General features: G+C 41.9%; 1 protein-coding gene across 1 annotated transcript in view; it reads left to right on the plus strand.

Moving 5' to 3' along the window:
- Positions 1 to 26,193, plus strand: part of DNAH11 (dynein axonemal heavy chain 11) — a 321,003-nt gene that overhangs the window by 227,852 nt on the left and 66,958 nt on the right. Inside the window, exons 60-65 of the mRNA XM_088018617.1 lie at positions 615 to 797; positions 2,754 to 2,855; positions 9,321 to 9,455; positions 14,485 to 14,655; positions 22,804 to 23,039; positions 24,198 to 24,320. Coding sequence (XP_087874743.1) covers positions 615 to 797; positions 2,754 to 2,855; positions 9,321 to 9,455; positions 14,485 to 14,655; positions 22,804 to 23,039; positions 24,198 to 24,320 — 950 coding nt within the window. The remainder of the gene's footprint in view (positions 1 to 614; positions 798 to 2,753; positions 2,856 to 9,320; positions 9,456 to 14,484; positions 14,656 to 22,803; positions 23,040 to 24,197; positions 24,321 to 26,193) is intronic.

The following is a 26,193-nucleotide window of genomic DNA, read 5'->3' on the forward strand; positions in this document are numbered from 1 at the left end:
GTATCAGACAGCCTGGCAGGATGAAAATCCCCACAGTTGCTCTTCCTCGTACCGTGGCCCTACTCGACAGCAAAAGGTGTTCAAACCAAAGGAAATCATCTTTGCATCCATCGAGTATAATCTGCCACGTGTGCTCTAGACAGAATTTTTGTTTGCCAAGTTGGAGGTTAGCTTGGTGTTATAGCATACCTAAGTCAACACTAGCAGCACTCAGAAGGTTGCTAATTATTTGCAAAATTATGAAAGCGTTTAAGTGTAGGAGGCAGAAAATTACATAGATTTCTTATGCTGGAAAAATGTTACTAATGCACAAGAAGGTGAGGCAGAGGGGCTTTTTGGTAGGTGTTTTTCTTTTCTGTCTTTTCTTCAAAATGTGAATGCTTCCTGTGTGGGGACTGAATATTTTACCCTGGGATAGAAGAGGTTTTAAAAGTGTCCATTGCTAATTCTTACTTCATACGGTAAAGACTGAACAAGTCAAACAGTAGGATAAATGTGGCTTGCCAATTTTGCCTTTGTAATGTGAGTCCTAAAAGCTGGTTTTTAACTTTTGATCTTGGAATTTTCTCTGCAGCCAAAATGGGTTCATTGCAATCAGCCTTTTTGCTTTACAGGTTGATGATTTTTTGCAAGCGTTAATTAACTATGACAAAGAGCACATTCCAGAGAACTGTCTAAAAGTAGTAAATGAGCAGTATTTGAAAGACCCAGAGTTCAATCCAAGCCTGATTCGGACCAAATCCTTTGCAGCAGCTGGTCTGTGTGCCTGGGTCATCAACATCATGAAGTTCTATGAGGTATCAGTCTTAATCCACTGGGTATAGCTGTTACTCGCAAGGACCATCAAGATACTAATTTCTGTAGTGGCAAAAAATAAAATAAAATACTTTGAAGTTTAATTACCTGAATAAGATGAAGTTCTAAGAATGAGATCCGAAAGTGTCAGACTAAACAGAGTTCTACACAGGAGGATATTTGAAATGTTTGAAACTATCTTTTAGGGTAGAGTGACCAGCTACTATAGATCAAATAGCAGTTAATTTGATTTGATTAGATAAAAAACTTGCTGGTAGATTAATTATATTTCTTTTACGTTAAAATACTAATTTTGTGGGGCGCCTGGGTGGCTCAGTCAAGCGTGTGCCTTAGGCTCGGGTCATGATCTCCAGGTCCTGGGATCGAGCCCCTCATCGGGCTCCCTGCTCAGCGGGGAGTCTGCTTCTCCCTCTCTCCCTCTGTGCGCTCTCACACTCTCTCTCTCTCAAATAAATAAAATCTTTTTAAAATTTTAGTAAATATTAATTTTGCATTGGCTCAAAGCAACTGCAGGTCTCAATTCATGTTTCAACTCAATCCCTGCTGTCAATGCAGAAATTGACACCATGTATTGTAGACTTAATGAGATGAGGAAATAGTCCCACCCCCCCCCTTTTTTTTTGCTTTAGTATTTTAACAACAAATACCGTTCTGACCGTATTACGGTCTAATCTAAAGTTTGTATTTTCAAGCAGCATAGGGAGAGATGATTATTTCGTTTAGTCATTTATTTATCAGGTACTCACTGCCTGACACCTGTCTTGCCAGCACTTTGCAGATGGCTGGATGTAAAAAGGGAACAATGGATGGCCCTTAACTTGGAAGAACCATCTCATTTTTTTTTTCTTGGAAGGTTATGTTATATTCAAAAACAGAATTACTGAGGAAATACCAAGTATAATCACTGGCAGTCCCAAAGTGATTTTTGTAAAACCAGGTTGTAGACTTTATATTGGGGCCCCCACGGGAGTGGGACCCTATGGATCTATCTCTTCAGTGGAAGCCTGTATAGAGCAAGCGTTTGGACAGGTGGTAGTTGATGTATGGCCTCTCTCCCTAAGAACATGTCTGACCCCTGTGCGCTCTTTGCACCATAGGTAGATAAGCATGGAGCTAGATGGTGGCTATGTTCTGTGTGGTTTTGCTGTAAAAGAGAAAACGTCATTTCCTTCCTCTCTCGCCAACAGGGAAGAAAGTGGGTGCCCCACATTCTCAAACCACCCGTTCAGATAACATACCCTGAAAGCTGGCAGGAGTTTGGAAAGTGCAAACACGGTTAATACTGTGAGGCTATCTCTTACGGTCCTTTCTGGGTTCAGAGAATTTCTCCACACTTAGTTTTGCTTTAAAGTCAAGACTTGGTCCCGACTTGAGCTGTATAGTTCCTGCCCACTGCAGTTTCTAATGACAGGAAGATTATCTCCAAGTTTTAGGACAGACTTACTGTAGCATCTTAATGTTGTTTGATGTTTATAGCACTTTAAGCAAGGATTTATAACTCTCCTGTCCGGAATCAATGACTCAATCGTGAACAACCAAACAGAACTTGGAAGGCTGTGTAGATTTTGGCTCTGCCATTGGGTAGTGCCATTGCTAAGAAATAAAACCCAAGTTGCTGGGTGAGATAGAAATCTTTTTTTTTTTTTTTAAAGATTTTATTTCATCTGACAGAGAGAGAGAGAGCATGAGCAGGGAGAGAGGCAGAGGGAGAGGGAGAAGCAGGCTCCTCACTGAGCCAGGAGCCCGATGCGGGACTCGATCCCAGGACTCTGGGATCATGACCTGAGCCGAAGGCAGACGCTTAACCATCTGAGCCACCCAGGCGTCCCGAGATAGAAATCTTAATGACAAAGCTTCCCTCAAATGTAGGATTGAATGATTATGTGTCCTCTTTGCCTCTCATTACCCCATGAGTTAAACTCCATATGGATTTTCAGGTGTACTGTGACGTGGAGCCCAAACGGCAAGCGTTAGCCCAAGCCAACTTCGAATTGGCTGCAGCTACTGAAAAACTCGAGGCTATCAGGAAGAAGCTTGAGGTGAGTGCAAAATGTAACACTAAAAATGGTACCTCCCCCCTTAGACAGGGTCACGTCTGAGTCCAAGCAAGCACAAAGGAGCTTGAGCTTTCATCGATACACTCATTTACGTACTCATTCAGTAGATGTCTTTTGTCTGCTGTATGCTAGACCCTGACCTGAAAAAGTAGAAATGTTGATGGTTTCTGCACTTAAAAGTCTTTCCTGGTCTGGTAGTAGAAAGAGGAGCATAGCACATGGTGGTTAAAGGCAAGGATTCTGGAGCCAGACTGCCTGGGTTGATATCCTGGCTGCATCGTGTACTATCTCACCCTGCATGAGTTAGTTCCCCTCTCTGAGCCTCTGTTTGCTCATCTGTGTAATAGGCATTATAATAGCGTGCACTTCTTAGATAGGGTTATAAGGATTAAATGAGAGTAATTAATATTAAGAATTTAGCAGGGAGGGGTGCTTGGGTGGCTCAGTCGGTTAAGCATCTGCTTTCAGCTGAGGTGATGGTCTCAGGGTCCTGGGATCAAGCCCCTCATCGGGCTCCCTGCTCAGCCGGGAGCCTGCTTCTCCCTCTCCCTCTGCTGCTCCCTCTGCTTGTGCTCTCTCTGTCTCTCTCAATCTGTCAAATAAATAAATAAAATCTTAAAAAAAAAAGAATTTAGCATGGAACCGGGCACATGGTAAGTGCTTAGAGAATATCAGCTACAAATACTGTCATTGTTACTATTTTTACAACTATGTATCTATCCAGTCGTTCCAGCCCAGGGTTATAAGTACATTTGTGACTATGTGTATCTGTGAGGGGGCAACAAAACAGGATTCTTCCTGGAGAAATTAGAGAACATTTCATAAGGAAGCTGTACTTGACATGGGCTTCCCAAGTTTCCTAGGAATCCCGAGGATAAGTAGGTTGGAAAAGGTATTCCTAGCAAAGACTAAAGACAAAGAAGGAAGAAGCAATTGGTGCACTTGAGGAAACTCAACGGGCCAGAGCCCTAAGGAAGATGAGCATTCGGGGGAGGGTCGGGAGTAGTACAGAGTGACGAGGAATGAACTGGCAAAGGTGAGCAAAGGCCTTCCTTGACTTTTATGCTACAGAATTTAAATTTTATCTGACGAGTGTAATTAGAAATTTTGAAAGATTTTAATAGGCTGATGGAGTGATTAAACTAACTTTTAAACAACTTGAGTAGAGGCAGGAGGGAGGAAAGTGTCCCGATGCAGGCAGACACGTCCGAGGCCTTGTGGTGGGTCCCTGTAGGGCCTCCACTAAGGAGCAGCTCTGATGGAGAGAGCGAAGTGGGGGCCAGGCTGGCTGATGGCAGGTGGGGAGGGGGCGCGAACCAGAAGAAGGATATTGAGCCCACTGTGCCTGGCCTGGAGGAGCGCAGTCAGAGTGCTGAGGCTGTCCGTCACTGGCAACTTAGGGAATGCCTAAGTGAGCTTTGGTTCTGCTTCTGTAACACAGTGATTGTACCAGCTGCCTTTCAAGGTGGGCGTTTGTGATTTGTGGCTCCCAAGGATCCAGTCTACCTTCTCGGGGTGATAACAGCCTGATGTATCTTGGGGAAATGATCCCTCCTCATTGGATACACTCAGGTAGGGCTTTTCCCAGAGATGCCCTGGCCTTCTCCAGCTGAGGGCTGGGTATACGATCCATGCTTTGCCACTTTGGGCCTCATCCTCTAGAATTTGAACCATGAGCACAAAAATAAAGACGACTGACAAGAGTTCCTGCATTCTAGAGACAGGGTCCGTTTTACTCTTCAATCATGAAGAGATGCCTTCTTTCTGATAGCTATTTTGATAAGGTGGTTAATAACCCCAAAAGTTTTCTTAAGATGTGGAACATTTCAGCATTCACACACATTTCCTATTATAGCACCATACATGCTCTTCAATAAATACCTGGTGACTATCACAAGAAAAACAGGCAAACTGTTGATTTAGATAAACGTAGAGCAAGCATACTCATTTTAGAAAAATTACCTTCATTGGTCAAAACTCTGTCACCTTGACCAGAGCCTTTTAAAAAAGTTGCCATCTACTGTGAATGGCTTCATCTCCATTGTAAGCAATTTAATGTTTATAGAAAGAGGGATGAGGGTGCCAGCCACATGTGACCCTAAACATAAGAATTTCTGTGGTTGTAGAATTAGTAATCCTTTGGACACAGCCTGCAACTAGCTGAATAGAATTGTTCATGCCGGTTGTTTTCAGAGACTCACAATGTAAGCAGAGGTTCACGTTATCAGTAAGCCTCAGAGCTAAGTTTGCAGACACAGAAAAGAAGACAGAGTAATAATTGAAATGTCTTGATGAAGAATGGGTTCCCTCTATACCCCTACCACAAATAGATTTCCGAAGAGTAGTTACTAATGTCGCTGCCGTCCCACCAGGGTTCTGTTCGCTGTGAAGACACCATGCTGGTGGCGGCGAGGACAAAGTACCTCTGAGTTGTTGCTGTGTGTTGGCACAGGTTAGATGAATGTTGGAGCCCAAGTGAAATTACAGTTTTTGCTAGCTTTGCCTTCGTTTCCTGCCACCTCTGAGTTTTCCTCCCTCCTGGGTTTTCCTCCTGATTTTACATCTCCTGTTGCTTTCCTGCCTCGTGCAGGACGGGTGTGTCTGATACCGGCATTGGCGCCGTGATGGCACTTCATTCATGCCAGCGCCAGTCTGTATGTTTTTGTTCCTTTCACTCTTGATCTCTAGTTTAAGACTAAAAAGTGGCCTTTTAGTGACGGTAGAACGGAAAAGAACTGGCTGAGTTGGAGTGGAAGAAAGGTTGCGTGTCTCTCAAATCTACAGGAGCTAAGGGTGGGCATAAAGAAAACCTGAAGTCATTCTCTTGGGGGCCCTGGTTCTCCAGGTGTGTTCCCTAGACCAGCAGCAGCAGCAGGGCCCCCGGGGGACTCATTAGAAGTACAGATTCTCAGACCCCACCCCAGACCGACAGAATGAGACATTGTGGTGGCATACCCCTGGATCTGGGTTTTATCAAGCCCCCCAGGTGGTTCTGATACACACTCAAGTGTGCGAAGCCCTGGTTTTAGGGTAGTTGATGGGCTGGGTCCCTTGGGCTGGGTCCCTTCCTTTTTCATTCCATTTACTTCTGGAACCTGAGAGGCCAGGGCCTGTCAAGAACTGTGAAGGAACCAAGATTTGACGCTACTTGCAAGCTAACAAGTTAGCCTGCCTTAGTTTTTATTTTTTTTTATTTTTTATTGTTATGTTAATCACCATACATTACATCATTAGTTTTTGATGTAGTGTTCCATGATTCATTGTTTGTGCATACACCCAATGCTCCACGCAGAACGTGCCCTCTTTAATACCCATCACCAGGCTAACCCATCCCCCCACCCCCCTCCCCTCTAGAACCCTCAGTTTGTTTTTCAGAGTCCATCGTCTCTCATGGTTCGTCTCCTCCTCTGATTTACTCCCCTTCATTCTTCCCCTCCTGCTGTCTTCTTTTTTTTTTCTTAACATATATTGCATTATTTGTTTCAGAAGTACAGATCTGTGATTCAACAGTCTTGCACAATTCACAGCGCTCACCATAGCACATACCCTCCCCAATGTCTGTCACCCAGCCACCCCATCCCTCCCACCCCCCACCACTCCAGCAACCCTCAGTTTGTTTCCTGAGGTTAAAAATTCCTCGTATCAGCGAGGTCATATGATACATGTCTTTCTCTGATTGACTTATTTCACTCAACATAACACCCTCCAGTTCCATCCATGTCATTGCAAATGGCAAGATCTCATTCCTTTTGATGGCTGCATAATATTCCATTTTGTATATATACCACCTCTTCTTTATCCATTCATCTGTCGATGGACATCTTGGCTCTTTCCACAGTTTGGCTATTGTGGACATTGCTGCTATAAACATCGGGGTGCACGTACCCCTTCGGATCCCTACATTTGTATCTTTGGGGTAAATACCCAGTAGTGCAATTGCTGGATCGTATGGTAGCTCTATTTTCAACTGTTTGAGGAAGCTCCATACTGTTTTCCAGAGTGGTTGCACCAGCTTGCATTCCCACCAACAGTGTAGGAGGGTTCCCCTTTCTCCACATCCCCGCCAACATCTGTCGTTTCCTGACTTGTTAATTCTAGCCATTCTGACTGGTGTGAGGTGGTATCTCATTGAGGTTTTGATTTGGATTTCCCTGATGTCGAGCGATGTTGAGCACTTTTTCGTGTGTCTGTCGGCCATTTGGATGTCTTCTTTGGAAAAATGTCTGTTCATGTCTTCTGCCTATTTCTTGATTGGATTATTTGTTCTTTGGGTGTTGAGTTTGATAAGCTCTTTATAGATTTTGGATACTAGCCCTTTATCTGATACGTCATTTGCAAATATTTTCTCCCATTCTGTGGGTTGTCTTTTGGTTTTGTGGACTGTTTCTTTTGCTGTGCAAAAGCTTTTTATCTTGATGAAATCCCAATAGTTCATTTTTGCCCTTGCTTCCCTTGCCTTTGGTGATGTTTCTAGGAAGACGTTGCTGCAGCTGAGGTCGAAGAGGTTGCAACCTGTGTTCTCCCTTAGGATTTTGATGGACTCCTGTCTCACGTTTAGGTCTTTCAACCATTAGCCTGCCTTAGTTTTATGGAGGCGGGTGGAAGACCTGACCCTTGGGGGAGAGAGGCCAGGGGACCCCGTGATGCATAGGGCAGCCAGCAGCACGGATGTCGTGCATTGCTTCTCTGGGCCCCCAGCCCCCACGGGACTGATGCACTGGGGAAGAGTTGATGCTGTCCTCTCCTGTGAGTGTCTCAGCTGAGACATGCCAGGCGCACGAGCCCAGTGTAGAGAGCACAGCAACTAGACTTGTTCAGCCTTTCCCCCGGAAAGAAACCTGTCGTTATTCTTCTTGCCAGGAGGCCATTCTGTCTTCTGCCCAGAGAAGAACACTGTCTCTGTCTTCCTGATTTGCTATGTAGATATCTTAGGAAAGAGCATCCAGAACAAAAGCTCTCCGTGCTTCTTCACTAGAGACCCAGAAACCAGTGCAAGAGACTGTGGTGTCCCAACATCCAGCTCCCCTTCCCAACTTTATGCAGGGAATGAATATAAACCATTTTATGCCTTAGTTCTGTGTATATTTAGTTCAGCCCTATGAATTGGGTAATGTTATTTCCATTTTGCAGATGATGAAACTGAGGCACAGAGAGGTCAAGTAAGCAGTCCACCTTGATGCCCCTTCGCTGGTAGCGGAGTCTCAGTATGAACGTGGGTGTTGGATGCCACAGTTCACGTATGCTCCTCTATTTTAGGGAACCACAAGTACTTTGAATGACCTAACACAAATACTTAAATATTATTTATTTTAATCTGATTTCGAACTGATGATGTGTGATGGTCTTCTCCCATTCTCATATATTTGATCTTATTTTGCATCTTAATCTTAAGTAGGACCCGTACACCTTTTTCTTTAGAGGTGCTGCATTAATGACTGTGATGTGGTAATTGGGTCATTGAAATATAAGCAATCTCTAAATGATGAATAGTGTATGTTCTTACAGGTTTGCTTATTAAAGTCTCTTAGAAGTTGGGACTCACTCACAAAAGCAGTGTTATAAATCTTTAGGATTGTTAGAATTTGACAGATAGCAAGATGCTGTAGTGAGGAGTCTCCCTAGTACTGTTATCTTAGTTGGGGGTTTTTGTTTGTTTTTTGTTTTTTTGGCTATCAGTAACAGAAACCTACTTAGAAAACCTTAAGCCAAAAAGGAGATGAGGATGAGTGACAGAGCTCTGAGGGAAAGAAGTGTGATTGGTCTCAGGAGGAAAGAGATCCAGAAAAGAGGATGCTGCTGTGAATGTCTGTTAGTGTCTCTCCAGAGCCTTGTGACGTCTCCTATTGCTGCCCTTTCTTTCTCTTTCTCCAGCATGGTTTTTCCCTGCTTTCCTGTGCCCCTGAACATGGTCCCTCTCCATATGAAGCCCTCCAAAATGTACACCTCTTTCCCAGTCTTTTGATGCTAAAAGCAATGACATACCTCTGAGTTTCAGTTGCCCGTTTCCAGAAGCTACAATCTGGCCCAGGCTGGGTCAGGTTGCTGAGGTCTGGAGGGGCTGTCATCAATACCACTCTTCATTGCCTGAGTTACTGATCATTGAGAAATAAGAAAAGAGTCAGGAGGTGGAGAACCAAAAGATGACCATTATTATGAATAAAGATGGTACCAGAGGATGAGGCTTAGGTACAAGGGAGAGGGGACAGTGTACCCAGGGTGTGTGTGAGTCTGGAGGGCTCGTCCACTGCCCCCCCACCCCACCCAGTGGCTGTGTACACTCTGCTTAGTGCAGAAGGCAGGTGAAATATGTATGCTTACCAGGGGCAAAGGTGAAGGAGGCAGGGAGGTTGGTTTGATTGACCTGAAGATAATAGATGATTTAAGATGATTATAGTATTTCCATTTTACCTAACAGTGGCTCACAAGCTAATTTTCACTCTTACCTAGGCTTTGGATCGACATCTGAGCAGACTCACAGCTTCATTTGAAAAAGCAATAGCCAAGAAAGTCCAATGTCAAGAAGAGGTGAACCAAACCAACAAAACTATTGAACTAGCCAACAGGCTTGTCAAGGAACTTGAGGCAAGTTGACCTTTTCTTCCAAAATTCTAACTAAAATATTCAGATCACCCTTTTTTTGGATTTTATCTTTATTTGCTGTCAATAATAACTGAATAGACATGGAATCAATAGTGAAAGGAAATAATCAGCCTTCACACTGTAGTTGCAGCTGGCTGAAAGGAAGAAGTGATGGATTCTTTGCATTTTTTAGTATAGAGCCACAAACTCAGGGGCTTTCTAGGCTATCTTAGAAACCGAGGGCAGGTGTTGGATAACTGTGGGGTTGAACTGTTGTCTGATCCTTTTAATATACATTTGCCACTGAGTTGTATCATCAGAACATTTTTTAAAGCTAAGCCTGCTTGGTTGGCTGGTTTGTTCTTCCTGTGACATCTTTTGACAAGTGACTGACATACTAATGTTAATGGTTATTCTATTAAATAAAGATTTGTTTAAAGATTTTTATTATTTTAGAAGGTGCAGGGTGGGAGGGGCAGAGGGAGAAGGAGAAAGACCAGCAGGCTCCGTGCCCAGTACATGCAGGACATGGGGCTCAATCTCACAACTCTGAGATCATGACCTGAGCCAAAATCAAGAGACACTCAACCAACTGAGCCACCCAGGTGCCCCTATTAAATAAATGCTTTCAAAACAATTCTTAATAAATTTCTCCTGTTTGAACACGAGCATTAGAAGAATATACAGCCTTTGTCCTCAGGAAGTCCCAGGTTTTATTTGCTCTCCAATGTATAATATATTCATACAATAGATTATTATTTGACCATAAAAAGGATTGAAGTCTTGGTACATATTACAACATGGAGGAACCTTGAAAATATAAAATAAATGGAAATCAGTGAAAAAAGACACAAAATGCCACATGTTGCATGATTCCATGTATACGAAACGTCCAGAATGGGCAAGGCTACAGAGACAGCAGATTAGCAGTTGCCAGGGTCTGGACAAAGGGGCAGAGTCTGGAGTAACTGCTAATAGGTATAGAATTTGTCCATTGTGTGATAGAAACATGCTCAAATTAGTGGGAAGGATCATACACGTCTGTGAATATGCTAAAAAACACTCAGTGACGTACTTTACAGGGTGAATATCACTATATGTGAATTAAGTCTCAGTAAAGCTGTTATTTTTTTTTAAGTGCTACCAGAAGTATATAACTGAACTATTCGAAATACATTTAACCAAAGGTGATAGGAAAGTTGATTTACAGTGGCTTGGAGAAATGGGAATTTATTTTTCAAATAACCGTCTACCTGGGCTATTTTTTTTTTTTTTGGGCAGTTATCATTGTTGATTCGGGGACTTGGTGGTCAGACACTGAATCTCTTTGTACCCTTCTGCTTCTCCATACTTAGCCCGTGGTCCTTCACCCTCATGCATTCTGCAGCCTCCTCCCAGACGGCTGCTAGACCTCCAGATTCCGGGGGAGAGAAAATAATCTGTAGCGCCTGGTTTCTTCTCCTTTTATGTGAAAAACTGAAGTTTTCCTGGAAACCTGTCTAGCAGACAGCCACTTAACGCTTCTTTAGCCAGAACTCGATTGACCCCATCTAGCTTCAGAGAAGGCCAGGAAGATGGCAGATGGGGTTATCATCCTTGGCTTAGCCAATAACAGTTCATCTCGTGGGGCTGCACACATCACCCCTCTTGAAAATCCGGTTTGTCTTAGCAACAGAGGAGGGGAGGATGTGTGTAGGACGGGTTGGGCTGGGCGGCAGCCTCACTTTGAAAGTCGACTTCAAAAAAAAAAAATCTAGTTAAAATTTACTACAAATTTGAACTCAATTCCTCTCTGACACTCATGGTTCATTGTACATAAACTCAAGGTCCGTCCTGCAAAATCCACTCATTGCATTCCATCTCAGTTAGTACAAGTCTGTTCTTCCAACGGTTACAGCCAGAAGCTGTGGACTCACTCTTGAGTGTTTGTGCTCTATTTCTTGACCCATACCTGGTCCATCAGCATATTGTTTTGGCTCTGTCTTTGAAGTCCATTCCTCACCCCAGGCTTCTCCCCCACACTGGTCCAGGCCACCCACTCCTCAGCTCTGGAGTATTGCCCCCCTTGTTGCACCTGAGTAATTTAAAAAATTACATTCATTCATGTCTTCCCTCTCCCAGAAGTCTCCAATAATTAATTGTCTAAATCAAGATACAGTCCAAAGGCTTTCACTGGCCTGCATGATCTGGCTCCCAGATGCCTCTGTCCCCACGTCTGTCACCTTCCCTCTGGCTCCGCTTTCGCTGGCCTCCACGCTCTTCCTCGTACTGTCAGTCACTCTTACACCTGTGGCCCCTGCCTCTTTCCTTCACATGGCTTACACATTTCCAAATCATGATATCACTAGCTCCCTCACTTTCTTCAGGCGGCTGCTGAAAGTTCTCCTTATCACATGGTTTCACTCTGCCCATACACCCCCCCACGCCGTAGCTCTCTTTGCCCTGAGTTGGCTTTGTTTTCTTCACAGCATCTACCACCACATGACATACTTACATATGTACGTACGTGAATGCGTATACTCTGGGGGAGGTCTTCTCCCCTAACTAGAATATAAGCTCCTCAGGAACAGGAGCTGCATCTGTTGTCTGCACCGCTTGATCCCCAAGTAGAGAGGATAATCCTTGGCCCATCACAGGCACCCATAGATACTTGTTGAATGAGTAAGTGGTTGAGTTTGGGGAGCCTCCTGGGTTCAAAAACAAAAAATTTCTGTAGCCCTCTGAAGACTGACTCTTTCTTCTTAGCTCACTTGAGAAATTCCACAGCCATTAGTGGAGTTTATACCCATTCCCATCAAAAGGGATTTGATTTAAGTAGTTTGAAGTGTTCACCACTTGCGAGGTACCTACGAAAATAAAAAAAGTGCCATTTAATGGACTGTTTCCTTGTAGTAGGTTTGGGATATCCAAAACTTCCATGAAGTGTAAAGAGCAGGCTCTACCCTGTGTCTGTCACATGGCAATGTCTTCCAAAGGCTTTGCTTACTCATGATTTAGATGAGGAAAGAAGGTGAAAGCATGTTAACTAGCCAAAAAACAAATTACATATATATTTGTATACACATACACACGTTTTTAAGGATTAATTAAAAACGTCAGACCTTTTCCTTTGAGAATAAATTCTTTCTGACTAGAACAGGAGACAGTTAACTTCTGAAAAGCATCAAGACTGATGATTTTGTCTATATAGCATTGACCTGGAAGCTATAGTCTCAACCATTCAGACTAATAAATCAGGCAATTTATATTTAATCATTAACTAACTCCTGAGCTGAACAGCTGTTCAAAATTAGAAATGGGTCACCCCAGCCAGGATGACATTACAGGCAATCTATAATGCATTAGAATAAAATTATAGTGATTTTTAACTGTCTAGAAATTTATTACAGGACATGTTCCAACTCTTAAACCCTTGTTAGCCAATGTCAGTAATGATTTATGTTGCGTGGGTGGTATAGTGAAATTATTGACGATTTCAATAGCTGATAAGTCTGTGTTTAGTAAATCTTCAAATTTCAAAGCTGTTTTGGAGAATGAGGTGGGTGCACTTTATTGTTTATCATTTACTATCCAAAGACAACAAAGATGGAGGAAAGGCAAATGAGAAATTTCTCTTCAAAATTAATGGATATATGGTTGGTAGCTGAGGAGGGAGAGTAATGAATTCTCTAACGAGGGCTAAAGAGTTGTGAAGTTCCTTAGTGTTTGTATGGCTAACTTGAGGTGATCTTTATCAAGCAAAGCAAAGAGACAATCTTAAAATAGCTTTGATAACCATTCTCACTTGCTAATTTCACAACCTCCGTGTTGGTGGTTATTATGGTTATTATGGTGGCTTGCAGGGAACTGGCATTCCAGTCTCTTATGACATACATTATTTTTGCTTTCTGTGCTGTCTCTCTTCTTTCACAAGCAGAGCTAAATTCCACAGGGTTCTTCTTTGCTTGGACTATCAGATTGCTGATTTTTTTCAGTACCTATTAATTTGCATGTTCTTAGAATGTGATAACTAATTTTAGCATGCATCAAACGGTGAGTTAGTGAGTTGTCCTTCAGACAATCCATAGACATTTATTGCAGTTTTATTTAAATCCAATATTAAGGCCTCCACATACTTAACCTGGAAATCAGATTTTTTTTTTTTTTTTAAAGATTTTACTTATTCATATGAGACACAGATACACAGAGGGCATGAGCAGGGGGAGAGGCAGAGGGAGAGGGAGAAGCAGACTCCCCGCTGAGCCAGGAGCCCAATGCGGGGCTCGATCTCAGGACCCTGGGATCATGACCTGAGCCGAAGGCAGACGTTCAACCATCTGAGCCACCCAGGTGTCCCGGAAATCAGATTTTAAATGGCCATCCAACTAGATAGAAGGACTTCAACAGCATTCTTTGAGTGTATTGTCTTCAAGCCTAGTGAAACCCTCCTGATATCTTTTTTTTTTTTTTTTTTTTTACGTAGGCTATAAGTTCTTCCACTGATAGAGTGAGTTTAGTAACTACCAGCATTATTCTTTAATAGAATCCAGGATAGGTAGCTCTTAAAGCTTTGCATTTTAATTAGTTGATGTGAGTGGTGGTGGTCATTTTTCCTTTGTCTATAATCAGCTGATAGCCAGTATGTTTAAAATGACATTTGTCTAGGGCAGTACAGTTACCATTGCTGCAAAGTGGGAGGAAGGCAGAGCCGCCAAGCTGCCATTAAAAATTCTAATATCACTCAGGCTTGGCCGAAGCTCTTGGTCCTCCACTCTCAGAGGGATGGGAAAGTGACTGTCAGCTTTTGAAGAAAGAGGGCATCCAACAAGGAGACATGAAAGATCTAATGCCATACTGCAGTAAACTGCACTTCCTAATGATGGGTTTCAAACGTAAGAAAGATGATGATAGCCATGCAGTCCAGTTCTGTTCCTTCTAAAGGCTTTGCAGAAGGATGTACACTAAGACGGAGCTGTAAGGTGGTCATATTTATTAAGCATTTCTTTAGCTGGTGTTCACCCTGCAATTACATCTGAGTAATTTTGCCTTTCAGTCAGAGAAGATTCGCTGGGGTCAGTCTATTAAATCGTTTGAAGCTCAAGAGAAGACCCTCTGTGGAGATGTTCTCCTTACGGCAGCCTTTGTGTCTTACGTTGGATCCTTTACAAGACCGTATCGCCAGGAACTGGTAGACTGCAAGTGGGTTCCCTTTCTCCAGCACAAGGTAAGCTCACTTCCTTACCTTGGCAGCATTTGGAAACATCATCTTGGCATTTCAGTAGAAAAAACAGTCTGTATACCAGGCTCTTTGGTACCTCTACCATGACTCTCTGACTGGAAATTCTCATAGGACAAAGACATTTCTTGTGTGTCACAGTGTTTCTTGTTTAAATGATGGTTTCACCAGAGAGATGAAAAGTAATAAATTATTTTTTATACTACGATTCCTTATACAGTATACTGTATATTCAGTGTATATATTTATATACTGTATAAGGAATCGTAGTGTAAATATATACTGTATATACTGTATACTGTATATACAGTGTATACCGTACGAGTGTACTGTATACACTGTAGTGATACAATTGCAAAACTGCTTTTAACAAAACTGATAACTGAAATCAAATTGGGGTTGTTATAGTTATTGTTATATTGTTATGGTATAACATGAAGTTTTGTTTTCTTCCTGACATGGGTTATTTGTTAAAGACTTTTTTTTTCACACCTACTTTCAGATAAAAAGTGAGCATTTTGTATGCAAGTATAAAAATAACTCCTCCTAAATCTAAAAATCCAAACCCACGAGCAAAGTGAAATCACAGATTTGGAAGATATAAAATCATCTAGTTCATGATCGTCCTTGTATAAAAGAGAAAACTGAGTCATGGAAGTCTAAGTGACTAAGGTCCTATAGAAGAGGAAGTCTGACTTCCTGATTTCCACGCCCCTGTTTGCTCTGCGACACTGTGTCAGCTCAGTTGACAGAAGCCCTTAAGATATCGTTACATCTCTGGGTATATTAACGTTCTACGTTGGTAATAATGCCTCAGTTTTCACAATAGTTGTTTTCATGACATAAATACATGTCTGTGCGCTCGTGCAGATGAAATGAAATGATGGAGGGAAAATTCACTATTAAAGGCATTCCATAATTGATAATTTTAAAAGAACAATCCTTTTGTAATGATTTAACATACCTTTGGTATCAAACATTTGTAATATCGAGGATTTTTAAAAGGTGGTTATCTCTCTTACTCCCCGAAAGTGCAAGGCTTCTCTTTAAGTATTTCTGCCCTAATGTAGCTTTTACGTAAGAAGATAAAGCATTCTGCTGATACCATCCAACTCTGACTGTGTCGTGAGCTTCAGGGTATCAGCTACCTGACTCTGCTCAGGCCCTTTTTCTCAGTTTTGCCTTCACCAGACTTCAGTCCTCTGTATGGGTGTCTTTGCCCGGGTCACCCCGTGCCTACTTTAGATTGACATTTGTCCTCTTGCATGGTCCCCTCTGCATTCTCCATCATCCACAAAGCTTTCTCATTGTTTCCAAAATTATAGGGAAATTCACCTTCTTCTTGATCTGTCCAAACTATTGAACTTCACCTTGTCTTCTCATTGCTACAGTTCCTCTTCACTTTCGGGCATGTCATAGTCCTGACAGTGGGAACTTCAGGTACTAGTCATTTTACAGTGTTTAAGTTTAAATCGTGCCTTCTCAAATTTAATTTTAAAATCGGTCTTGAATCGCTGATAGAGCATTATTTAGTGTGTGTGTTTCTAGGAGGTTTCCTGTCAACCCATGTGTATTTTCCCACTAACTTAAAAGCCCAAACATTAAATAAAATCTTGTTTTGAAGAAGTCGTACAAATAAAACAATAGAATTGATTGACTTATCCAAAACGTCTGAACATGCTAAACTTATCCCCAGAGCAAAATAGCACCTCTCTGATGCTATATGCTGAACACATAGTCATTTTAACCGTGGGCCTGGCATGCCTGTGGCCCTGCAGCTGTCCTCAGGGAGCCTCATGCCTGTTTCCCGTAATCCCCGTCTCTCTCCCGCCCTCTTGAGCGCACAGGCACTGTGCAAACTGAGAAGCAGGCCCTAAGATGGGAGCAGCTTACTCTTCGGCTTCTGTCTGGGCATACCTATGCTAAAGGAAGAACAGGGTCCCAAGTTATATGAATGACGTTCCTTTGGAAGAGTCTTCTCGGTCTCTAAGACACCAGGCAGGACGTACCCCATAAGACCTAACAGAGGCCTGTCCTTATGGAAAGAGGGTTCCAGTTTCTGAGCTAGTTAACCTTGCCTACTTCTAGATCCAGTCACAGCGAAGTGGGAAGATGATCACATCTGTGTGAAACCTGTGCCAGGGGCCAAGAGGAGCTAAAATCACTTAATAGTGTTAATTTTTAAATTAATTTTCCTCCAGAGATGTTTCTTTGTCCTGTCCTCTCAAGAAGCCTCTGTTGTTATTTCTCCCCATTATATTACGGTGTTTTCTAGAGCTCCACTTGCCTATAAGTGCCCTAAGTGTCTCTGGCTTGTTGGTTTGGCTCAGGTATCCTGGGGATTCAGATGGTTTGTGAGTTAACCAGTCAGCAAGTGACTATGGTTGTTGTGATTTTTAAAACCTGCAAACCAAGCATGTCATTTATTAATGACCTGTTGACATAGGTAGGGTGACCTTGGACGGAACATTTTTATAAAGCAAGTCAGCCATCCTTACTACTTCCTAGAAATGAAGACTTCATATTCTAAATGATTGATTCTCCCCAATTTAGTAAATAAATTTAGCTCAGTTCAAGTCAAAACTCCAGTGAGAAGTTATATTTTTACTTGACCGAGTGATTCTGAAGTTTGTCGGAAGAGTATGTTTTTGAGAACACCAAGATAATTTTGGAATAGAACACTAAGAAAGCACTTGCCCTTCAAGATAGTAAAATGTGTTCTAAAACTATAATAATTACAACAAGGTGGTTCTGCAGGGGAAAGAGAAAACTAGAATCAAGTTCAGAAGCCATCGAGGGTGTCGAGAGAGATTCGATCTATTTAATATGTAATAGCGTATAAACTCCCACAAACGTACGTCCCCTACAATATCTGTGCTCATACTGTGTCTTCCCTCCTGATGCTGTAAGAGGAACAGCTGATGCTTGTATCTGAGGGTGATCTTCTGGGTTTATACTCGTTCCCATCCCCTTTCCCTTCCTCGGGGATAATTCCAGAGCAGTTCTCCCCTCTCACCAATTTTTCCCTCCCTACTGATTCATTACTAGATCATTGCTACCAGCATTCACATATGTAGTTATTTCTCCCATTAAACCAAATACACCCAACAAATTTCTCTTGAACCTTCCCAGCCTTCGAGCTACTCTTCCATTTCACTGCTCATCTACAGCAAACACTTCAGAAGAGTCATCTGTAGTCCCTGTCACCACATCCTCCCTCCATTTTCTGAGTCACTCTGGACAGGCTTTTGTCCCCACCACTGCACCAAGACCCCTCTGGGGCAATTTTGCTTCCATGTTGCTAAGTCTAGCGGTTTGTTTTCCATTCTCATCATGCTTGACTCTTGGCTGCATCTGATGCAATCGATCACTCCATCTTTGCATCAGTACCTTCTTTACTTGATTCTAAGACCTCCCCTTTCCCCATCTTCCTTCCACCTCACTGACCAATCCTTCTTGGACTTCGTTACATTTTTCCTCTTCTCCCCAACCTTAATGGTGAAATGCCCGGCCTTTAATCTTTGAGCTGCTTTTCATCAGGTTCGTGGCTTTAAATGTCACCTGCACATCAGTAATTTGCAAAAGTATATCAGTGGCTCAGACCTGGCATCTTCACTCCTGTGTCTGAAAGATGTCTCACATACAGCACATCCAAACCGAAATCCTGACCTTCCCCGCAAAGCTCCTTCTACCCAGGTATTCCCAACTTGTTGAATGGCAGCTCGATCCTTCTGTTGGGCCAAAAACCTTGGAGTCACCTTGATGTGACTCTTCCCTCTGACACTCATATCCACTCCATCTAGGAAATTCTGTAGGCTACACCTTCAAAATCTATTCAGAATCTGACCAGTTTTCACCACCTTCACTGCTCCCATCCTGGACCAAGCTATCATCCCTCTCTTAAATAACTGCAGAAATATCCTAACCAGTTTCCCTGTTGCTGCATTTGTTGCTTCTCTCCAAAATCTGATCTCAAGTGCAGGTCAGGTAAAGTGAATTTTCTTTGAAAATCCCTCTGATGACTCCCCACTGCACTCCAAGCAAAAGCTAGAAATCCTACAAAGTCTTACAAAACCCTCTGTGATTTTGCCCCTTACTCTTTTTATCTCACTTCCTATTACTCTTTCCTCACTGCTCTGCTGCAGTCACATGGGCCACCTTTCTTGAATATACCAGGTACGTTCTGACCGCAGGCCCTCTGCACAAGCTGTTATCTCTGTCTTAAAGTCTTCTCTCAGGACATAAAAGTACCTCATTCCCGTCGATCAGGTCTTTGTTCAAATAACACCTTCGTATCTCTAGATAGAATTGTAAGTTCCATCCCTCAGCATGCTTCATCCCACTCCATTTTTTTCACCATAACGTTTATCACTTTCTAATATGTTATTTCATTTATTCATTTGCTGTGGTTAATAGCTTTCCCGTCCCTCAGCTATGGTGTAAGATCCATGGAGCAAGGATTTTGTATGTTTTGTTAACTACTCTGTCCTGGAATGGCACCTGGAACATTGTAGATGCTCAGTATATCTTTTCATTGAGGTGTCAGTTACATACCATGCAATTCACCCACTTAAAGTATCCATTTCAGTAGTGTTTAGTGTATTCCGAGAGTTGTACAACCATCATCACAGTCCATTGTAGAACATTTTCATCACCCCATGTCCATTAGCTCCAATCACCCCATCCTCTTCAGGCTTAGACAATCACCGTCTAATTTATGTCTCTAGAGATTTGCCTGTTGTGAACACTTCCTACAAATGAACTCACACAATGTGCGGCGTTTGATGCCTGACTTTTTACTTGACATGTTTTCCAGGTTCATCCATGACGCGTAACCTGTATCAGGATTTCATTACTTGTTAAGCCTTAATTATATTCTATTACATGAATGTGCCACATTTTATTTACACATTCATCAGTTGATGGGCATTTGGGTTGTTTCTCCTTTTTGGTTATTATGAAAAAGACTGCTGTGAACATTAGAATTTTTTGTATAGAGGTTTTTGCGTGGACATATTTGATTTCCCTTTGGTATATACACAGGAGTGAGTTTTATTTTTTTAGGCTGCATGGTAACTCTATGTTTAATCCTTTGAAGAACTACCAGACTATCACTATATATTCTAAAATAAAGGAATATATGCTTAAATATACATTGCACATCACTGGGGGAAGTAATGGATTTTTCAATGAAAGGTGATTGAACTGCTAACCAACCTTTTGGACAAAACAACAGGTTAGCCCTCTCCTTCTCAGCTTCATAGCAAATAAAAAGAGTTCCAAGTGATTTAAGTATTAGAATGTTAAGTAAGCTTTAAAAAATGTAAATACTCTGGTATATCATTATAGACTGGAAAATACAGATGAACATGACAGAATTAGCAAGGAGCCGCATTATAGCCCCCATATTATAAACTGAGAAACAGAGTTTGAATTTTATCATAAGCATCGGGAGTCATTGAAGGATTTTAGGTAGGTCTGTGGTCAGAATTACACATTCGAAAGCTGACAGTGGGCACAGAAGAAACAGTGACTTGACGGGGAAGAGACCACTGTTACTGAGGCCACGTGTTATGATGGCTGTTTGGAAGACGGTGAGCTGAACAAAGTGATGGCAGCGGACCCGGCCAGCCGGGGAGTGATACCAGAGGAGGCCAGGAGGAAGCACTGGTAAAACAAAGTTTTGGCTTGCACATGGGAGTGATGGGGAGATAGTAAGTAGGTGCAGGTGCCATTCCTGGAGATGAAAATTGGTTTTGGAGAAAAGATGAAGATAACAGAAAGATGACTGCCCAGTGTCTCGGAAGCATTCAAGTGTCCGTGACCAGTAGGGAGCTGGATAAGAGCGTTACTGGGTGGAGAGTCAGATTTGGGAGTCACTGATGTGTAGGGAGTTGTTAGAACTGCCCTTGGATGAGATCACATCAGAGGAACTTTAGAGTAAAGGGAAATGACTCAGCGCTGGGAAGTAGAGAAAGATGAAGAAGGAGCGAAGATTGGAGACCACCTCTGGCAAACGTGGTGACATGGGAGACCAGAGTATAAACATGAGAATGGTCAGAGCCCCAGAGACTTGGAGAGAGGAGCTGAGAACTGATAGTGTCCTCACATAGGGAAATGTGAAGGTCTTCTGTGACCACGAAGCTGTGACAAGCCAGAGGCCAGATTGCACGGAGTTACACAGTAAGTGGGAGGTGAGGAAGTAGAAGGAAAAGGCAGATTATTCTTGGAGGAATTTGCCTGTGATGGGAAGGAGGTAAGCCGTGTGCCTAGTTAGACATGGAGCTACGTGCAGTGTTGGTTTTTCAGTGTGAATGAGACCAGGAGCATGTTTCTTTGCTTCAAGAGGAGAAGAAAAGGAAAAGGAATTGTGGAGGATAAAAGGGTGAAGAGGGATGAGCCACCAGAAATGGGAAGGGCATGGGCTCCAGAATAGAGGTAGAAGAATGACCATCAGATAGGAGAAGTAAGGCTCTTTGAACTTAGGTGGGAGGGAAGGAGACAAAGGTGGTCAGAGGTGTCCCCGGTAGCGGCTCAAACAATTCAAACTGTCTAATTCGGACACAAGATCTACATGTATACTGTCTCTTACTCCTTTTTGCATCAGAAATTAAAGTTATTTCAAGCCTCCGGTTGTTCCAAGCTGTTTGCATTAAGTAGAAGGTAAGAAGTTAAAGCCACAGATCCCTTGCTAATAGGAGGATGCATATTCTAAAAGATACCAATTTTCTTGTGTCTTTAAGAAAATTGTGTGTTAATACCAAGGCTCGCTGCTCATATCAGTAGGTGATAGAGTGTATTTCTAAGATAACGTTGTGGTCAGAGACAATGGGACTGTTATGCTATTTTCCCTAGATTTATTGATATCAAATTGCATCGCAGCCCTCCTGTAAGAATTCTTCCAGCATTTTCTTTGCTGAAGATCCCTGGCCAACCCCTAAGTCTTGACTCCAGCTGCTGCTACATCCCCCTGGCCCACGCTAAGTAGGGCTCTTACTGTCTTATAGAGGCATGTTTCCATGTCAGCCCCCACCCAGCTGCCAGACGGTGTTTATTACATAGGAGGTGCTCCATAAATATTGGGTGATGGATGACCAAATGAATAAATTCCTTAATAAATTCCTTGCTATAATCTCGTGTATTTTTTGTAAAGTCCACTTTTGTAAAGAATGCTCCTTACTCTTTAAAACGGGTTTTGGGGGCACCTGGGTGGCTCAGTCAGTTCTGAGCATCTGACTTCTGATTTCAGCTCAGGTCACGATTTCAGGGTTGTGAGATCAAGCCCCCCGCATAGGGCTCTGCACTGAGCGGGGAGTTTGCTTCTCTCCCTCTCCCTCTGCTCTCTGCCCCTCCCTCCCCACCCCACCCCCACTCCCGCTCATGCTCGGGCACACGAGGCTGCAGTCTGTTCCTGGGCACAGCCAGCGAGCTGATGGAGTTGCCGCCGGCTGAATACATTCCATTAACTTATCCACAGAAGAAAAGTCCTCTCTTCATAGTGTTGGCCTGTGCTACAGGATGAATCGCCTGAGCAAGGTATTGCGCTTGAGCATTGCTCGTGTGGGGTGATGACCCCCTGCAGCAAGTACCTTTCTGTTGTCCTGTGGTCCCTCCTGGTGTCTAAGTCCTCCCCGCCCCCCATTGGGGGAGCAGCCGTCGATGTCTGCACAGGGCCCTGTCTCTTTCACTTGAAGTGAGACGCAATAATAAACCAGATGTGGGCTCCTGGGTGGCTCAGTCAGTTAAGCGTCTGCCTTTGGCTCAGGTCAAGATCCCGGGATCCTGGGATTGAGTCCTGCGTCGGGCTCCTTGCTCTGCGGGGAGCCTGCTTCTCCCTCTCCTCCCCACTTTTGCTCTATCTCACTATCTTTGTCTCTCCCAAATAAAATCTAAAAAATTTAAAAAAAATAATAAACCAGATGTTGAATACTGCATTTGACAGAATTTGGAGAGGTAAATACCCCGCTTATAGGGTCAAATTGTACCTCACGATGAGAGTTTCATTTTGGCTTCTGAGAGCGCGGAGAGAGTCGGCATGTGTTGTCTTGGCTTTGGTCTCTTGTTTTCTGGTCTGTCATGCGGAGTCTTTTGCTTTGCCACACTGACAGCTGACTGCATTCAACTCTGATTTTCAAGGTTTCCATCCCAATAACCGAAGGCCTGGACTCGATTGCCATGTTGACGGATGATGCTACCATTGCCACCTGGAATAACGAGGGGCTGCCCAGTGACAGAATGTCCACCGAAAATGCCACTATCCTGACACACTGTGAGCGCTGGCCCCTGATGATAGATCCCCAACAGCAGGGAATTAAGTGGATCAAGAATAAGTACGGAACAGAGCTGAAAGTCACACATTTGGGCCAGAAAGGGTATGTGAAATCGGAAGGATTGACTTTCTATTGAGCTGCTGTGAACTGGGTCCGATTTTTACAAGGTCCCGGCGTTTGCTAGCGTTCTCTGTTACATGCGACGCTCTGGCACTCCTTGTCTATCTGCTTGCTCAGGTTTCACATAAAATATTTTTTGAAAGGGCGTTTCTGTTAGGTGGCATCCACTGACCTGAAGATGAAATGAGGTTGAAGATGAGAACAAACACTGCCCCTGAGTGGAAAAATAGGTGGGTTTCCTAAGGCCAAAAATGGAATAGGAGGGACTGTAATCCTTTAGGGCATTTGGCATACGGCAACCCAAGAATGGTCAGCAGACCAGAATCCTATTCCTGAATATGTACCTGGCCTATTGTAGGATTTTAGCACAGCTGCAAGCCCCAGCGCTGAATGCCTGAAGATAATCTCTTAGTTGAGTTTTATATATCACCTTTGAGAACTCAGTCTCTTCTGAGACTTTGTGTCATTGGGTCCTCATGACAATACTGTCTGATAAATAAAGTTGTCTTGGACGTAGCTGGTCTTCAGTTAATATTGAATAATTTTAGACTTACTGGTATTTGATTTGATCCTTTCATTATCTTCTCACATATAAAACGAAATAAAGAATTTCTGCCACTGCACAGATAAATGTACTCCTTGCTTATCTGAATACTTGGGGAAAATTATTTTTGAGGGGGAGAGCCTATTTTTGGAGAGGGCGAATGAAATATAGTGATAATATGCCACTTGTCATGACTGAACTTAAAGGTTTAAAAAAAAGGAATGTTTGACAAAACCACAAGACTTTTAATGTATTTTGAATTTTTTTTTAATCAAAAAAAGGACCTGTTAAATGAATTTAAATTTATGATGTTTGGGTAAGTTACATTTGTCTCAACCACGGTTATTGTCAAAAGAACTAATTTACACATGGACTTACTCATACTCTTGAATTTCACTTGGAAAATATCACTGTGTAATTCATCTCAAAATCTTATCATGAATTTCTGTGTAATCTAGGTGAATAGTTTATGAAACAGTTTTCTCTAAGTTAGTCTGTCTCGTTAAAAAAATGTATTAAATCAAATATAATTTAATATAAATAATTTTGAACATTTTTGCTGGGCTTATTTATCTTAATTCTGATTGAATTTTAAGGTTTTTGAATGCCATTGAAACTGCTTTGGCCTTTGGAGATGTCATCTTAGTCGAAAATCTGGGGGAAACAATAGATCCAGTCCTTGATCCACTGCTTGGCAGAAACACAATTAAAAAAGGAAAGTAAGTATTCTTGATTTTTTCACCTATATTTTGTGCTGCATATGAATGTGATCAGCAGCTCCTGTTAGCCTTGAAATCAGCGCAGTCCATTGGAATCTTCTTGATGAGGTTTCTGAGTTTCCATTCCGTGGCACCTCCATTCCAAGAGAGAAGCAACCTCAACATGATGCAGACTTACAGACTATTTCTTTGGTAGATTTAGACTCATGTTATCCAGTCCCTGATTTATAAACCAGAAAATGCATTGTCACAAATGCACGAGTAGCTGCTCCTTTATCAGTTCATACCAACGAAGTTTAAGACTTCGCAAAATGGCTTTAGTGTGTTTACCTATACTGTGTATCTTTTGTATCCTTATTTACTTCATATTTTTCTTTAGAACACTTCTAAGCCCACTAATGTTTTTGGTTTAACTCAGCTTCATCCAGAGTAATGGCATACACAAAATGAGGGGTTTACTGTGCTGGTTCTCTTTTTTCTAATACACTTGCAATATGTAGATAGTATATTTTTTAGAACTTCATTAGCGGACCCCTAAAATCATTCCCATACCAGCAGCGGTACCACCAACAAGAAAGAACGGGCCCCGTGAGCTCTGTGTGATGTTCCAGATAGCTGCCATTCCCCTGGACACCAGACTCTCCAGGGCATTCTCCCAGAGGCCCAGAAGCCATTTCCAAGGAGTCCTCCTAGCCCTTTCTATAAATGTGTGAAAGGTTACAAGCAGCAAGTATGTCTCTGACCAAGCCTCTGCGGGCTCACAGGGGTTGTGGCATATGCCGTACACTCTCTGTGCCCCTTCACTCACGAAACCAACACTTGCTAGACTTAATTCACTGGGTTTCCTTCTCCTCTTGTGTGGGTTTTTTCCTTCAAAGAGATACGATTTCAAAATTTCTCCAGCACCCTTATTTGACACCCAGTCTCTGCCTCAGAGCTAACGGTCTCTTTTCTCACCACCAGTTCATTCTTGTCAATTTTTAATGGAAATAGGTCTACAAAAGGATACCTAACTTCTGGTTTTTAAAGAGTCCCTAACAGCTTAGTATAATATTTATTATACAAGGAAATCCATTTACAGTGACTGACAACTTATAATTGTTTAATAAGCCAAAATTTACCCAGCCATGCATTTAGAAAAATTTAATAAGCTACTTACAAACTGCAACTCTGACATGAATATAATTGTAGCTGTGTCTGATGCGTTAAAAATATAGTGTAAAATCGTGAATGTCACTGAAGTGAAATCTTTGTTATTAAGGTTTTGACTCTATTAGAAAGACCTAAAATTTTTTGTCCGTGAAATACACATTCTCTAGCTTTAACTTGGACCTTTACTAACACAATTTAGGTGTAAGAAATTTGGTGATTCTCTCTCTCTCTCTCTCTTTCTCTATCACTCTTTCTCTCTCTATTTATATCATTTAAAAATATTATAAACATATAACATTTTATTTATTTTTATATTTTGTATACATGTATTTAGATATATAACTAATATATAATAAAACAAAAAATATATAAATATGTAATAAATATAATTATAAATATGATTATAAATGATTTTATATATAGTTATATTTTATATATTATATATGTATTTAAATATATAAGTAATACATAATATAAATATAAAATAAATACATAATTTTATATTACATGTTTAAATATATAATATGAATAATATATAATGAATATAAATAAAATAATTATAAGTATACATGTGCATATATATATATATATAAATTTAAAATTTCCAGAGACTAATAAATTTGAGTCATGATTTTTCTTCAGGATGGCTATAGTTACATATTATTGTGAGTCCCAGAAGTCTTATACTTCAGAAACAAATTATTTTATGTAGAGCATCAAG

This window comes from Eumetopias jubatus, unplaced genomic scaffold, assembly GCF_037043125.1.
Source record: "Eumetopias jubatus isolate StellerSeaLion01/CBP00866 unplaced genomic scaffold, mEumJub1_p1.0 scaffold_14, whole genome shotgun sequence".
Lineage (NCBI taxonomy): Eukaryota > Metazoa > Chordata > Mammalia > Carnivora > Otariidae > Eumetopias > Eumetopias jubatus.